Genomic DNA, 17,006 nt, shown 5'->3' with positions numbered 1-17,006 from the left:
ATTCTCGTTATTGTATTGCAGAAAAAAATAATTATTATATGTATATATAAAATATGAATAAATACAAACGTTTACATTTAAATATTTATGAATATAAAATTTTTTTACATTAATAGACAAGGAGCTTGACTATCCGGAAAATAATCCACTGGCCTGAAGCCAAGATTTATGATGGAATTTGACCGGCCACACACACTAATTTGTAATGACCTTGAGGCACAGACTGTGAAGGTATGAGGTCTTGTATTAGTTCAGGAAGCACCGTTTACGAATCACACTACGACGAAGGCTTTGCTTATGAATATTAATCGTGTACGCTGACGTGCGACGTGGCCGCTACGACAGCTGGCGATTGAACGAATCATACTATGACGAAGGATTGTCTTACCTCATTAATATTAATTTACGCAGCCTTCGCCAAAGTATGATTGGTCAGTTCCTCGCTGCTTTGCGGATTCTGCGCTGTCTGCTAAAGTACCGGGCGGGATTTCCGCAATACATTAAGTATGGCGAAGACCTACGATTATTTGTTTAAACTGCTGTTAATCGGGGATTCCGGCGTCGGGAAGACCTGTGTGCTGTTCAGATTCTCAGAGGATGCCTTTAACTCGACGTTTATTTCGACGATAGGTATTTATGTCTCTGTTTTAAAGGTTTTATGCTCGGATTGTTTATGAAACGTCAGGCTGTGCTAACGGCTAAGCTAATGGATTATTATCTGTCCGTTAGCTCTTCTCGAGTTTATGTGGTTTGTTTTGTTTCTTAACTTTGACAGTTTTGCTGGTGTTTTGTCTTTTAATGAGTTATTTTGTGCGGTGACTAGGTGTCTATTTGATGAACGTTTCTATTGGTTAGCATCTAGTTGTTTTGAAAGAATGATTTGGATACTAAAATGATAGATTTGCTTTTCTTATTTTGTAAACTAAAAAAAAAAATTTAATAACTAGAATCATTAGGTGAATATCCCATTAAAATGTTTAAAATATATGATTAGAAACCTGTTAGCCAGTAGTTACCCGTTTCACACACTATAAGTCGTTTAAGACTCAACATTTGACTGATATAATAATATGCATGTCCATTTTCATTTAAATAGTTTTACATAAAACTATTACTGTGGTAGTGTTGTACAGTTATGCTAATATCAGTTGGTAATGCCACTGTACTTTGATATATAGATACCATGGTGCTTAATGATTGCTATATAATTTTACCATGGTAAACCAAGTTGCTTCATATAATTTAACTTTCAAAACCCTGGTGTCGACATCTAAATGTTCAAGAATGTGACATTGTCATGGTAATATGTCCCAAAACATGGTAATTTTTGAATGTATTGATGTAAATGGAACATTTTTTAATTGCTCTGTTAAGATCAGTTATAGCTTTATGATCAATCAGTAATCTATCATTTTTAAATAATATGCTTACTGTTCATGCTTATGGTTTTCTAACTTTGTAATAAGAAAGGGTTATAAATGTCTATATTGGATGATGCTTGGTTTTATCTATCTATCTATCTATCTATCTAGCATGTGTTCATAAGTATGCTATGTATGGATATCTGTTTGCCTTTTATGTATAAAAATAGTGTGGTGTTGTTGTAAGTGGACACATTTGAAAGAGACACTGTATTGGGCTTGTTTTTCAGCCAATGACAGTTGTGCAGTTACGTATTTTCTCTTCCAGGCATCGATTTCAAGATCAGGACAATAGAACTAGATGGCAAGAAGATAAAGTTACAGATATGGTGAGTTTCTAGTCGTCTTTTCCTTCTCTCACCTTGTCACTCAACGCTAGTTGAACATTAGCAGATGGCTGGAATGGCATGGGTGATTAGTTTTCTTGAGTTTTCTGAAGGAGCCACTGTTTGACTAGTGAAACCATGACCAGTTTAATTTCTCCTTTACATAGCAGCGAGCATGTTAAGGCCATTTCACACTGAGCGCGATGCGAAAAAGTAAGGCGAATCACCGACGAACGTTGCTTTCACACTGCCATCATTCTATTATGACTAGGAATTAAAAGAAATAAAAGTACCATTCTGCTGTTTGAGAGTGTTGTTATATAAACTACAGCAGTGCTCGTACATTAAATCATTAACCGGTGCTAAACTGCTCACTGCATCATATAATTAACAACTCGAACCAATAGTGTATGAATCAAACTCACTTAGACAGCCAACAGTTTCTTTTCTATGCATAATTTTTTTATATCCATGTATGTGGTTACAGTAAAATCATATAAAATCGTGTCGCCGGAAGTCGCCAGCTCTCCACTGAAAATGAATGGGAGCATGTCACTTTGTGTCGCTGACAGTGTGAACGGGGCTTAATGTATAAACAGCGACAAAGCACGTATGCGACAAATGACGTCAGAAAAGCGTGAGTACGTTATAATTGGTTATGGTCTATTACAGAACCGATACCGAATCGTCCTCGTCTGCATCGCGATGCATTGTAGAAACGATTAATTTCGACACCCCTAGTAAGGAGGGGGTCATCTTCCACTTTAAATGCATTTCAGCATGGCCGCAGTTACAACACTGATATTGTTTGATATTTACAGGGACACAGCAGGACAGGAGCGATTCCGAACGATCACAACGGCATATTACAGAGGTGCAATGGTAAGATGACGCTGAAGTATATACATTACTGTGCTTTGTATGATGAGCTTCAGGTCTGTCTCGCCGGTTGACCGTTATGTTGTGTTCTGGTCATTGTGACCTGGAGAGGATTTTCTTTTTCCAGAACAAAGTAGTTAATGTTATTGCATTAGACCAAAACCTATAATATTCACTAGGTATAATTACTTCCCAAAAATATTTGCTTTTTCCCCCCCCCCACCTCATTACACATGTGGTGTTCCTGGTCAAAAATGCTTATACATTTCTCATTATGCTATATCATTACCAAATATTGCATTCAACTTGATTTTTTTCAGTAACACAGATTTTGTATTTCTTTTTGGAACCGATTGATTGTAGGCCTGTACTAATTATGAGAAAACAAGTTTGAAACCAAAATTTAGTGATAATGAGAGTTTTACAAGCAGTATTTAAAAGGCTGGACATTTTTGAATTAGATAAAGGATTTTCAGCACAGCACAGGGTTAACACAGTAATAACACTTCTGCTGTTGTCTTCATAATTGCTGTTTTGTGCACACTTGTGATTTATCTTGTGCTCTGATTTCAGGGTATCATGCTGGTTTATGATATTACTAATGAGAAATCATTTGACAACATCAAAAACTGGATCCGAAACATAGAGGAGGTGAGTGTTTCAGTGCCCAATTTATCTTCCTTTACAATACACTTCAGATTTCAAGACTTCTGCTGTGTGCAGCACTTGCTTAATATACGTAATCATCAGATCTTATCTGCATTTTTTAATGCAATAAAAGGTTATAATATAAATAATTACATAAAAGGTTACTGTAGTACAAACAGTCAAGCATTGGTTCAATTCTCATGGAAATGCATGAACTGATCAAATGTAGTTTAAATGCATTGCATTTTGCTTTGGATAAGTGTCTGAAAATGCATTAATGTAAATGTAAATATTTTGCCTATTTAATTTTTAAATATAAAATAATCATTGAAATTGACATTATTGGCCATTGCATCTCACTGCTTTTTGTCTAGCATTTTCCAGCGTAAGTGTTATTGTGCTTTTAATACAACATGTCCAGTAAATAATAGTTTTTGAATACAAAAGCATGTGTTATGTGAACTCTTATTATTGTTGTCTAAACTACCGGTAACCTAACTACTAGTCAGTCATTCAGACTAGTCAATTTTTGAAAATGTGTAGTATTGCACATCCTTACCACCAATAACGGTTGCATATTCAACTGCAAATTATTACAGCTCATGTTCTTGTATGTTTTCAACCCAGCATGCATCGGCGGATGTAGAAAAAATGATTTTGGGAAACAAATGTGACATTAATGAGAAGAGGCAGGTGTCTAAAGACAGAGGCGAGAAGGTGAGCAGACCATGTTCCTTTACAAAGCTTGATGTTCTCTTATACCCTTTGTCTTCGCAAAAAACTGTTTGCTGGTGTAATATTACTTAACTTTCATTGTATAAGACTCTACAGCAATGATGCCACCTTCCACAAGAATGCGTTTAGTTAATGATCTACCTGCATCACCACGAATGGCTAGAACTGCTAAACAGTCTGTAATCATCCAGAGAAATCATCATACTTGTATTTTATATAATGGAATCTGCCTGTACTCGTTTAGCTGGCGTTGGAGTACGGCATCAAGTTCATGGAGACGAGTGCGAAGGCTAATATCAACGTTGAGAACGTAAGTGTAAATGGCTTTATGATTAATCCTCGTTTCATTTTCTTATCATATCTGCAGCAGATAGAACGTTTAAAGGTCTAATCGAGACATAATGATGTTTTCTGCTCTACTCGCAGTCATTCTTAACGCTCGCCAGAGACATAAAATCAAAGATGGACACGAAATTGGTGAGACTTTCTTTTTCTGTGCTTTAGCTTTGTGTAAAAATGAATTTAGATTGAAAATCGGGTAACACTTTACAATAAGGTTTCTTTTGTTATCATTAGTTAACTGCATTAGTTAACATGAACTAACAAATAACAATATTACTACACTATTTATTCGTTTCAGCTTATGTTAATCTCAGCATATACTAATGCATTTTTAAGATCAAAAGTTGTATCTGTTAACATTAGTTTATGCACTGTGAATAACACAAACATTTGTATTAACTGACATTAACAAAGGTTAATAATTGCTGTAAAAATGTGTTCTTTTTTTAAGTTCATTAATGAATCAGTGTTAACAAGTGAGACAACTACATGTGAAACAGTATGAAACAAACATTTTTAACAATATGCATGCCACATGATCTGTGTTACATGATTAATCGATTGCTATGCATTTATCATCTTGGAAATAAGTTGATTTTGCATTAAGTCAACTTTTGGATGTCTTATTAAATAAATTAAATTGTAAATAATGACAATTTTGGTAACACTTTGCTTAAAGCCTTTGTAGCATTTTTAATGTACGTTGAAATGCATTATACATTTTCATAAATAATTGTAACCAAAGTAAAAATGCATTACAATATTTGCAGATTCCTTGTTACATCTACAATTGGTTGTTTGTCATGTTTTAATGCATTATATATTTTCATAAATTGTTAAAATGCGTTGTAATATTTGAAGATACATTTTTACATCTGAAATTGGTTTGTCTTGTTTTTTTATATGCATTATATTTTCTCAAGGTGCAACAGTGAATAGATAAGTCTTATAACGGTCTAATTATTAATAAGATCATACAGTGCATTATGAGGCATAATTAATGCATTAAAAATACTTAATTATTATTTAATTATTAATACTTATTATATATTTATATATAAAGGCTTCAAGTAAAGTGTTACCACAATTTTCCTTTTTAGATGAATGAATCCAATATCCCATGCTCGGTATTGGCACAATTTCTGGCTAGCTTGAGTTGCAGTAATAAAGCGAGAATCTGGAGTCTGATGAGGTTTATTTTTTTTTCTTTGCTCACACAGGAGGGGAACAATCCTCAGAGCAGCAACCATGGAGTGAAAATTACCACTGAACAGCAGAAAAAGAGCAGCTTCTTTCGCTGTGTGCTACTGTGAAGACCAAGGCCTTACTGTCCGCCACCCGTGGGCTGGACACGACTGGACTATGCTCTCCCTCTTAGCACTCCTCCTCCTTCCTCTTTTATCCCATCTCTCCTTCTCTGTCGCGCTCTTCTTCCAGCCCTAGGGCAGTCGGAGTTCCTGGCGTTATCTTCTTCCATTGACAGATTAGCGATGCCGCTTCCTCTCGCTCATGACCCTTCCCCGACGAAACCGTGGTGGGAAAGCATTGGTTCTACAAGTCAAGGTGAAGAACTGGGTGCTGATGCATCGTCGCAATCGTTCCAGCAGCAAACGGGCTAAAGAAGATCCCACATCTTTGTTTCAATCGCTCGTTTTGAGCGCACAACTGCCAAAATTGATCCATTCCTTCGTGGCGACCTGGAAGCAGTCGTGATTGTGGGTCAAGCCGCAGATCTGATATTGAGCCAGTTCGAGAGTTACGTGGGACTTTATCATTCCATTTTATTTTCGGCCCTCATGCATTCTTCGACAATCACATGACCTTATTGTAAGTAGAGGAATATTATAACCCACCTCTTAGATGCTTTTTCCTTTCTTTCATTTAAAAAAACAAACAAAAACCATTTAGCTGTTTTTGTCCCCGGTTTTATTTTTCAGACCTGTTACGCAAAAGTGTTGCGTTCGCAAACTTGGTGCAGTCAAGGTTTCATATTAAACGAATGAAGATCCTGCTTTTTATTCATCAAGACATGTTTGCTGCCTCGTTAAAACTAACCTCCCTTTTTAAAAAAAAAAAAAAAACATGCACACAAAGCTATTTCCAAATAGTTCCGTTTTTTTATGCAGTAGCGCTAGCTTTTGTTTTAACATTCCTTCGAATAAATCCAAAACTCAGGTCTTGCTTTATCACGACCTGAAAACGGCCCAACATGAAAGCGTTCTTTAATTAAAAACACTTGAATTGGCTAGTGTAATCAAATGAAACTGACACGTAGCCCTTGATAGGAAGTGGAAATCCTGAGTTTGTAGTGTTAACAAATATGCATAACCAAAAGCAATGAGAAAGGGTGACTGTGTAACCTGAAAAGCAGAGCTATTCTTGAGAAAGCACCTCCCATATACAGAAGTCCATGCACTTTATCAGTATCTTTTGTGTTGAGTAGTTTGTGCCAAGTGATAGTTTTGCATCATAAAGACAGGCGTTTTTACATAGTTACATGGAGTATGGCCTGCCGAATTCATGTTCGTTTTGAGATTAAGGCGTTTTCATTCCACCAAACATTTTCAAGGAACATTTCTACAAGTCTTGAGTTAGTCCTATCACTTATCCTGATAGCTGGTTTTATGCATTGGCTGCTATTGGTGCAGTTCGAATAAATAGTCTTCTGTCAGTTGTGTTTTGTTAATTTGTTCATATTTCTCATGTATTATGAATGGACTGTACGTGTAGCATCTGAATTACAGTCCTACAGCATATCAGTCTTAATTAGTTTGGGTTGCACAGTGTAAAAACAAACAGATTTGGTTCATATGACTAGGATCAACTACCCAGAATACAGTAATCCACCATTCCTGAGTTCTGAATAGTGTGTTGTCGTAAGCACGTGCTTCTAATTAATGCAAGAAATGCAATGCTAGAGAGTTGTACTGCCTTTCAAAAACAAACTGCAGTTAAATATGAGTTTTCACACTGATCAGCTGAGTCAAACTCACCCGCCACAAGAGACCTTTATTTTGAGAAATTGTGTAGTTTTTCCTTTGCACCGCAGTATACGCAAATGTACATTTTGTAGTCATATTGTAAAATGAAACATGTCAGTTGGTGCAGTTGTGTTCACCAGCAATAGGTCAGGAAACTACCAGAAGCTTCAGCACCCATTAGATTTGAGTGAGAGAAAAAAAATCGTTTATTAAAAATCCAAATAAGTGAATATCACAAAACCTGACAAGAACACATTCAGGTCAGATTTCACCCCAAAAACCAGTTCATTTTGCATTTTGTTGTTTCCATGAATGGAATCTGATTCTTATTACTGTATCACACAAAAATTAAGTATATACATAAAATAAAACGGTTTACATATCAGGACAGTGTGTGTTGTACCAGCTTTAAAACAAATCATTGAAATAGATTTTTATTTTATTTTTTACATAATGAGAATTCAGGAAGTTAATTGTCATGAAAATGTCACAAAAATGTTCTACATATATATATTCCATATGATTAGGGGTGAAATGTGACCTGAAAGTGTTTTTAAGAGATTAAAAGGCTAAGAAGCACAGTGTTTGACTGTTTTCGAGGCAGAAGTGCATTAAATTCTCTTCTTGCTGCAATATGGCACATCCTAAAAATGGCCACTTTCCTTTTCTTTTTCCAAGCTTAATTGTTGATCAACTTGAAATGACTTCCTGTTTGCACCTTGTTCTCGTTCCACCTCAAGGAGATGCCGTTTTGGGTTCATATTTGCGTTAGAAGCTGTATGTCGGTTTAACGGAGGTCGGCCCATCTTCATCTGTACCCACAGCATCTCTCTTCGCTCCCTGTCCAATAATGTCCCCAACTTGCCGTTTGTCTTAATAACTAATACTTGATCTTTCATTTTGGATCTATGCATCATGAAGGTGATACTGTTGACCTCCTGTATGTTTTGTCTGTGTGTGTTTGTTATTTTCTATAGATGTCCTGTACATTGAAGCCTTGGTCTGGTTGTCTGTTCGGAGCTTTAGAGGACCGTCTGCTAATGTTAATGGACCTCAGACGAAATGTAATCTGGCCTTAGGGTGTTTTAAAGTGATAAAATGCAAAAACAATATAACAGACAGCTGGCAAAAATTTTTTATTTCATTTGTGGAAAAGAACATTAGCAAACAGGTACCGCTTTCTGTCTTAACAAACGGCTTTGCAGTCACGTCGTGTTTATTGAGCAGTGATATGTACGTCTGTCGATCTCAGTTTTTGCTGTTTAGTTTCTCTTTCTCGTATTTCTTGATTTGAAACGACTGTCATCCATATCATTTACAGATTCTTTTTATATGACCATGTTTTCATTTGTCGATTGTGAGGTAATTGGGGAGATCGGTAAATTACATTTTGGTATACAAAAGAAACAATTGTAAATAGCTCTAAAACGAGATCTACTTAAATTGTACTGTACTTTCTAAAACGTTGAAAAGCTGATCTACAGTTTTTGTAGATATCTGTACTTTTGATTTATTAAAATAAGATTCTTTTAAGAGATGGATTTGTGTGTGCGTTTAATATTGACGGATGAGTTATTTTTTAGGTGTTGATTTGCTGTCGGCCATCCCAAAAAATAAGTTTTACTTTTAAGTACATTATTGTCTTGTTTATGTTTAAGAATCCTTATATTTCATTCAAATATATTTTTAAACATTAATATTGGATATACATTCTTATGTTTGTACAGGTGCCTTCTTTATTTCTGTGTTTTAAATTGGTAATGTAAGCCAACATCTGTACCTGACTTCTGAATCTGCAGCGAAAGCTCTTACATCATCTTTAGAAAGTAATTTTCCTGTGGTTCAGTGTCCAGATGATCTTCATATCCTGATGTGGAAGGTGCTAGAAGAGAAAAGATCAAGACATTTTCAGGGTTGAAAACATAAACAGCCAGCTCTATCAAAATCATCTGTATACTGTTGATTAGTCAATGTAAAATGTGCACACTCTGGAAAAAAATGAAACAATTTTCATTAAGAAATTGCTAAATTTGACAAATAATTCCAAATAAACAAGTAACAGAGAATTAAATGTGAACTTTTGAAGTAGAAAGACTAACATTGTATTAAGATCAAGACATTTTCAGGGTTGAAAACATAAACAGCCAGCTCTATCAAAATCATCTGTATACTGTTCATTAGTCAATGTAAAATGTGCACACTCTGAAAAAAATGAAACCATTTTCATTAAGAAATTGCTCAATTTCACAAATAATTCACAAATAATTCCAAATAAACAAGTAACAAGAGAATTAAATGTGAACTTCTGAAGTAGAAAGACTAACATTGTATTTCTTGCTAAATGTATTCCAATAATCTTTATTTACAAGCAGCAGCTTGTGGCAAAAATGTCACTGAAATTCAAAATGATTTAATATCATTAATATTATATTAAGTCTAGGCCTTGTTATACATGTTATACATAAAATATGTGATACTGATTTTCAGTACTGATTGATACTGATCAGTAGGCTAGAAATATCGGATCGATATAAGATCGACAGCGATTTTAAATTGTTAAAAAATATACCCTCATAAAGGTGAAAAATGCCCCTGAAAATCAAAACGAGGGGGCAAATGTTGGTCTTTAATGGAAAAGCAAGTAGACCCAACAAATCAACATATTAATGTCATAGATGCTGAAACTAGAGTTTAAGTGGTATTAAACCAGCATATTCCTTTAAAATGGTAAAGTTCTTTATGCACCAAGAGCTTGTAACACTCCAAAGAGAAAGGAAAAATTGTAATCGCATCATATGACCCCTTTAATAATGGCCTTGGTAATAAACTGAAATTTGTTTAACTAAAACACTAAAATTACTAAGTGAAAATAAAAACGAAAACTTCACTAAAACTGAAACACAAAAATAAATGAAACCTTAATAGTAACATAAACTACTAATAAAAAAAAAGTAAAAAATTAAACTAAAATAAAAAAAACTGAAAATGTTAAAATAAAAATGAATTTTAAAGAAACTAAAATAGTATATAAATACTAAAATAACGCTGACTGGAAAGAGCAGTGGTTTAGTATCACTGAGATACTATTATAATTTTTTATTATTCATTTGTATATTTTGATTTAGCTTTTATTTTATATTTTCAGTTTTCATTTTTTGGTTACATATCTATATAGTTTTTATTCTTATATAGTATTGTATTATTATTATACAGTATTTTATTTTAATTTTAGAATTAAACTAAAAATTAGAAATGTTGCCTTGGCAACTATAGCTGAAATACTTTTTTATTGAATTTCAGTTAAAGTTTTATTTCATGTAACAAATTGTTTTAGTTTACTGTAATAACCATGTTTCAAACCGAACATCAGATTAAGTGATTATTTATTCAATTAAATCCAAAGCATCATTCTCTTACAGTTTTCATTCCAAACGGGTTTTAACAAACCCTACAAACCGTTAAGCATCATTTACAGTGTGTAGTTGTTACCTGATGAAGTCAGGCGCTCTCATGATCATGTGCTGGAAATCCTCTAGAGACAGACGGCCGTCATTGTCCAGATCAGCTTCATCAATCACCTTCTCACACACCATCCTCACCTCATCCTCGGTCAGCTCGTTACGCGTCAGCTTATTTAAGGTTTTCTCCAGATCTGATTTACAGATGAAGTCATCGTTGTTGAAGTCTGCCTTTTTGAAACGCGTCGATTTTTACAAAGCTCATCGGTCTGAAAAGCGAGGTGTGCTCTGATTGGCCAGCTATCCAATGCGTTGTGATTGGTCGAATACCTCAAGCGTGTGACAGAAATGTTTCGCCCCTTACCATACTGTGGCAACGAAACACAGTGTCACACACGGCATCGTTACGCGTCAGCTTATTTAAGGTTTTCTCCAGATCTGATTTACAGATGAAGTCATCGTTGTTGAAGTCTAGAGGGAAGAACGAGGGTAAGCTGTGTTAGAAAACACTTCTGTTGGTGCTGTTAAAATGTTTTTATTGTGTTTAAAATTTAGTTTAAGCTACCAATAAAATAAAGCATTTTTTTAAAAAAGCACTAGTCATGTAGAAAAGCATTTAGATAAAGAATAAAGAAAAGAAATACTGTAAATAATGTTGTATTTATCACTAATAGTTAGCATATTCACAGACCCCGAGGCATTTCACAGTGCATAGCCAAAAGAAAAATTATTTACAGATTTATTAATTTATTGACCTATTTATTCTTACTCGTAAATTAAACTATTTTTAATATCTATTTATTTGTCTACATTTTATTATTTAGAATAGTTATAAATTAGAATATATTTTTTATCTTTTTATTTTATTTTTAGTATATTTTATTTCTTTTATATGGGGCACCCATGATAGTTCACCACACTTTGTTTTTAATACTCTCAACAATGAATCCTTCGGTGCTGAATAAGATGCATCATTTCAGCAGAGTCTCTTGTTGAAATCATTGTTCTCTATTGTTTGAGAGCGTTATCATTTACCCCGTGTTAATGTTGCATGAGTACAGGGTTTTTTTTCTGATGACAGCAGCAGATCAGATTCTCGGAGATATTTTATTCTGTTGTTTAATTAGACAGCTGCATGCTTTTCATAGGTAGTTCCCTCTTTAATGAACGTGTGAATTATTGATATTCATATGTCAGTTAAGGTTCTGCAGGTTCATCTCTACATGAATAGGAACAGAAGTCTGAGGTCAGGTCATAGTATCAAATGGTTTCGTGTACGCTGCCAGAACAAATTGACTTAGTGTTATTATTGTTAACTAAAACTATTAAAAACATTTGTGTCAGTTGAAACTAATTTAAAATTAAAACATTAGATAAAAAAAACTTAAACTAAACAAAAATTGGAAAAGCACTAAATTTAGTGGAAATAAAAACGAAACTAAAACTAATTTAAAATTAACCTTAATAGCAGGCCTAATATTGAATAAAAAATAAAATAAAAAAAGACAAACTAATTAATAAAAACTATACTAATATTAATTAAAATTGGTCCTTTCAAATAGAACATCAGTTTAGGTGATTATTTATTATCCTATTACATCCAAAGCATCCTTCTGTGACAGATTTTAAACAAATGCTCAATAAATTACATGATTAAAGAAAAAATAAATCAATAATGAACTTGAGGTTTGGATTTTCATTAAAAAGGAGAAACTGCCTCTTATTCTTTTTTTTGATAAACACTTTCTTAATGAATTAGTTGACATGCTTTTAAAAATTCTTTTTAAAAAATTTTTAAAGATTCATGAGTGTTGGTAACATGACTGGGAAAATGTATCCATCTTTCACTTAGTAACCTTGTAAAAACGTAAGTTACCTGAGACTGACCAATACACATTTTGAATACTTAAATATTATTCAGTGTTGAACAAAGTGTAAAAAATTCATTCCAAATCAATGAACTCACCAGTTTAGCTAACCCCACAAAGGGTTGATCATTTTTACGTAGAAGCAATATGTTTGTTTAAAACTGACCATAGATTTTAAAAGCGTAATATGCCTTCAGGTCCCGTGGAGCCATTTCACTCAGCACTGAAAACATGTCCAGAAAGTCGTCCAAAGTCATGTTTCCTTCTCCATCCTCTGAAAAAACCTCAGCGATCCTCTGCCTGAACGGGTTGTCCTGCATAAAACACATTTTCTTCTTAAATAAAATCCTCCAAAATAATCTAGACCATGAACTGGTGGTTCTAATTCGTATGATTTCGTAAACATTTCCGTACGACCTGCTTACGCCTCAGTGACGGTTATTTTAGGGGCGGGGTTTTATAGGGTTAGATCTCTGCCACAATTCTGCACGCGAAAGATCATATTTTGAGTGCACAAAAGTGCATTTTGCACACGCGCGATCTGAGTTTTGTGGAGAAATTGTTCATTTTGCAAATAAAAAAGTATTTTGAGCGCACTAAAATCTATTTTGCATTTAAAATACGTTTTTGGATGTGTGCAGACCTTCTCTTTTGCGCGTGCAACGTTTCACACTTGGAACTACCTGTGCATTAAACGGTTTTACTGCATACCTGCCAGCCAATCAGAATTCAGTATTCAGACACACCATGGAATAAATGTTTTTATTTTATTTCATCTTTTTTATGTATGGGGGTGCTAGTATGGGATTACATCTCTGCCGCAATTCTGCGCGCGAAAGATCATATTTTGAGTGCACAAAAGTGCATTTTGCACACGCGCGATCTGAGTTTTGTGGAGAAATTGTTCATTTTGCAAATAAAAAAGTATTTTGAGCGCACTAAAATCTATTTTGCATTTAAAATACGTTTTTGGATGTGTGCAGACCTTTTCTTTTGCGCGTGCAACGTTTCACTAGCTTGCTCACCTGATGCCCGCCCTCATGCTCTCTAAATGCCAACAGCTCGCTTGCTCAACACAACCCAGCGTTACAATAATTCCAGCCAATCAGAGACGAGGATGCTAAGTCTTCATGAATAATTATATATCAATTATAAATGATTAAATACAAGATTAATAGTAGTTATTAAGATTGATGTCGTTTGGAATTGGTAAAATGTGCTTGAAAAAAAATATGATCAGAATATCAACTTGCATAATAATTATGCATGCACTGTATTTTTCCTCTTCTGCTGTCGAGGTAATGCAAGGAATGTTGTGATTGGTTGTCAAGTGCAAAACGCACTTTTGCGCGCTCAAAATAAGATCTTTCGCGCGCAAAATTGTGGCAGAGATCTAATCCCATAGGGTTTGGGATGGACTTTTTTCAAAAAAAATCGTACGTTGTCGATTCGCGTTGTACGAATTCATATGAAATTGCCATCTCGTAAACCATTTTTATACTCTTCTTGATAGTTTTGTATATAAATCATTTTAAATCGTCTTTACCTGCTTGAGTCGTTTACAAGCTGCACGTGCAATAAAGAGCTGCTTCGTTGTTGAAAACGACTGAAAACATTTGAAAGTTTTGTTTCCTACAGTGGATTTTAGGTAAATATCCACCTCAACCAGCGCTCTTTTGCTCTTTTTGTTTTCTGTCGAATACATTGTCCTGATACTATTTCGGAGTAAGAAACCGCTGCAAACGATTCAGTGCGTGAGTGAACTGTCCGAATGAATCTGATGTTAAACTGAACTGATGCCAGGGTTTCGCAACATTGCAGTTGCGTTGTTGTCTATGCAGTGTCAGAGAGCTATCAGAATTAATCAAATATATCTTAATTTGTGTTCCTAAGATGAATGAAGTAATTAATTAAAGAATTTTCATTTTGGGGTGAACTATCCCTTTAAAGTATCCCAATTCCGCGGGAAAACAGCGGACTTGGCAACACAGCGAATCTGGCATCGCTAGTTCTGAATCCTAAACAGCTGAGAGAAAACTTATCAGAATAAATGACAACTCATTTTGGCAAATGGTAACTGCCATCGTCATATTATTCGTAAATCACTCATTTAGAATATAATTTGATAAGATCAAGTGTCTGCAGGCTATATGCGTGTCTAAAATGCTTTAGGATTGTTTTTTCTCTTTGCTAATACAAACACTTCATTAAAGGGTTAGTTCACCCAAAAATGAAAATTAGCCCATAAATTACTCACCCTCAAGTCATCCTAGGTGTATATGACTCTCTTCTTTCAGACGAATCCAGTCGGAGTTAGTATTTCATGGCACACTCGTTTTATGCGTATTTGGCGCTACCTAGTGTTGTGGGTGTATTATTGACATGTCAAAGTCTAGAATATAAGACGACCGCGTTTTTTCAGATGTATTTCCAAGAAAAAAATATCGTTTTATATTCGGGACAATACGGTAGTAGGCTAAATCGTGCACACGATTTATAAATCGAGGGAACGAAATAATAATCGTGTGCACGTTTTAGTACATCGAGGGAATGAATTAGTAAATCGTGCGCACGATTTATTAATTTTTTATTGCATGTCATGTGCGGGGCGCCGTAATTTAGTAATAATATTTCACAATATTACTGTTTTTATTGTATTTTTGATTAAATAAATGCAGCCTCAGTGAGCACCATTTTCAAAATCATTAAACAATTCTTATTAACCCTAAACTTTTAAACAGTATAGCGTGATATCAAAAATGATGACTGACCTGATATGCGTCCAGTTGCTGGGATGTAAAGATGGTCTGTTTGTTCCCCATTCTTGCAGCTCCATGGCAAACTGGCTGTCGACTGCAGCTGAATGCCAGCAGATATTTCAGATATGAAATACTGGCACAAAGGGCCGCAGAGAGACATGGCAGATCAGGTGTCGGCCGCTGCGAGGCCTTTGGTTCTCTGATAATGGCAGCATTTCATCATTTAGCTGCCGTCAATGGCGGTCTCTCTTGGACGTGAATGTGTCCTGTCGGTCAGGGGAGAGCGGGGGAGACATCTCAGCTTCAGATTACTGACCCGTTCACATGCTGGGAGTACTGGAAGTATGCTGCTAGGGTGAAATAATAAAGCAATAAGCCCCAAGAAGCCGTGGTTTACAGTGAATTTATAACAGCTAAGGGGCGTTGTTAGGTACGTGGCGAAGCGGAGTAAAACCCCCTTAGATGTTATAAATTCACTGTAAACCATGGCTTCACGGGGCTTATTGCTTTTATAAAACGGTTATTCCATATATGTACTAAGGTTTCACAAAATAAAACCGAGCAAATAATGATATTAATAAAAACAGTATTCTTCCACCAAACAATGTAGTTCATCAGAAACAGTTGTGGTTGCAATAAAGTGGTTGCCAAGCAACACACAGAAGTAAACAAAGGTGTTTGTAGAGTAATTTACGACAGCTTCGAACGTGGCTCAACCAATCAGAATCAAGGACCGGAACTCTCCGTTTTATAATATTGAATAATAATACTGAATATAGTACAACAATATTCTAGTTTTAGTGATTTTATGTTTTTAGTTTTTTTTAATATTTAGAAATAGTTTTTGTTTCACTTTTAGTAATTTTAGTTCTTCACCTTAAACTTAAGTTAGTTGCCAAAGAAACATTTGTATTTTCATTTAGTTTTTTTATTTTTCTAATTTTATTGTCTTTCAGCTTTTTATATAAATTAAAATGTTTAACCATAACAACACTGCTCATTACTTTAATGTGTCTGAGCATTTTATATTTGACTTTCCCCCCATAATTCTCTATGATAACTTATTTCTTTTGTGAGAAACTCTTCCTTCATGCGGCTTTCAGTCATTTTAAAGTGCTTTGACTAGAGATCTCATGAAAAGCAGCTTGGTGTATTGTGTTCATATCGGCAAATTCATCTCAATTATGGCATTAAATATGCAGCACTGGTGCATCAGCGCACTATTGTGAGTTGAATTGGTTGGCACAGAGGCTGAACGGTATCAGTTGAGCTTGCAGCTGTTTACCTGCTGTTCTTTTACTTTCTCTCTGGATAACGGCCCATATCTCCTCCTGTCACCTGTTGCTTCTCTTGGCACTTTTCCTGTATGATCACGTGGGATATCTCGTCTGGACAGATACAGATCAGCCTAAAGTTTACTGTTATATACATGTTATGTTTGTATTTCTTTGTTTTGGACTATTTTCTTTTTTTTTCTGTCACCATCTTCTGGTGATGTTTGGATCTGCAGATCACTAATTGGTTGATTAATGTGAGATAAATGATAGCTGATAAATGAACAGATGCATGAAAAGACTTCAAAAACCCTC

General features: G+C 34.9%; 2 protein-coding genes across 3 annotated transcripts; one reads left to right on the top strand and one right to left on the bottom strand.

The window, feature by feature from the left end:
• Positions 1-463: 463 nt before the first annotated feature.
• Positions 464-6,240, top strand: LOC107750917 (ras-related protein Rab-8A-like). Its single transcript, XM_016566494.1, has 8 exons — positions 464-630; positions 1,690-1,750; positions 2,569-2,629; positions 3,200-3,277; positions 3,902-3,991; positions 4,254-4,319; positions 4,436-4,486; positions 5,572-6,240. Exons 1-8 carry the CDS (start codon positions 507-509, stop codon positions 5,662-5,664), a joined length of 624 nt encoding a protein of 207 aa, XP_016421980.1. The 5' UTR covers positions 464-506; the 3' UTR covers positions 5,665-6,240.
• A 2,822-nt stretch (positions 6,241-9,062) lies between these two features.
• On the bottom strand, positions 9,063-15,480 carry LOC107750944 (calcium and integrin-binding family member 3). Of its 2 annotated transcripts, XM_016566526.1 has the most exons (4): positions 15,430-15,480; positions 12,825-12,972; positions 10,822-11,017; positions 9,063-9,214 (listed from the first exon to the last, which is right to left on the bottom strand). In XM_016566526.1, the coding sequence occupies exons 1-4, from the start codon at positions 15,478-15,480 to the stop codon at positions 9,193-9,195; spliced, it is 417 nt and encodes a 138-aa protein (XP_016422012.1). In that variant the 3' UTR covers positions 9,063-9,192. The 2 variants fall into 2 exon arrangements, 1 of the variants encoding a protein (XP_016422012.1); XR_001641198.1 differs by lacking the exons at positions 9,063-9,214; positions 10,822-11,017; positions 15,430-15,480 and adding an exon at positions 11,192-11,261 and having other exon boundaries at positions 12,825-12,901.
• Between the last annotated feature and the right edge of the window lie 1,526 nt (positions 15,481-17,006).

This window comes from Sinocyclocheilus rhinocerous, unplaced genomic scaffold (genome assembly GCF_001515625.1).
Source record: "Sinocyclocheilus rhinocerous isolate Xijiao unplaced genomic scaffold, SAMN03320098_v1.1 scaffold1534, whole genome shotgun sequence".
Classification (NCBI taxonomy): Eukaryota; Metazoa; Chordata; class Actinopteri; order Cypriniformes; family Cyprinidae; genus Sinocyclocheilus; species Sinocyclocheilus rhinocerous.
The sequence above is the reverse complement of the archived record's forward strand: the minus strand, read 5'-3'. Positions and strand labels throughout refer to the sequence as shown.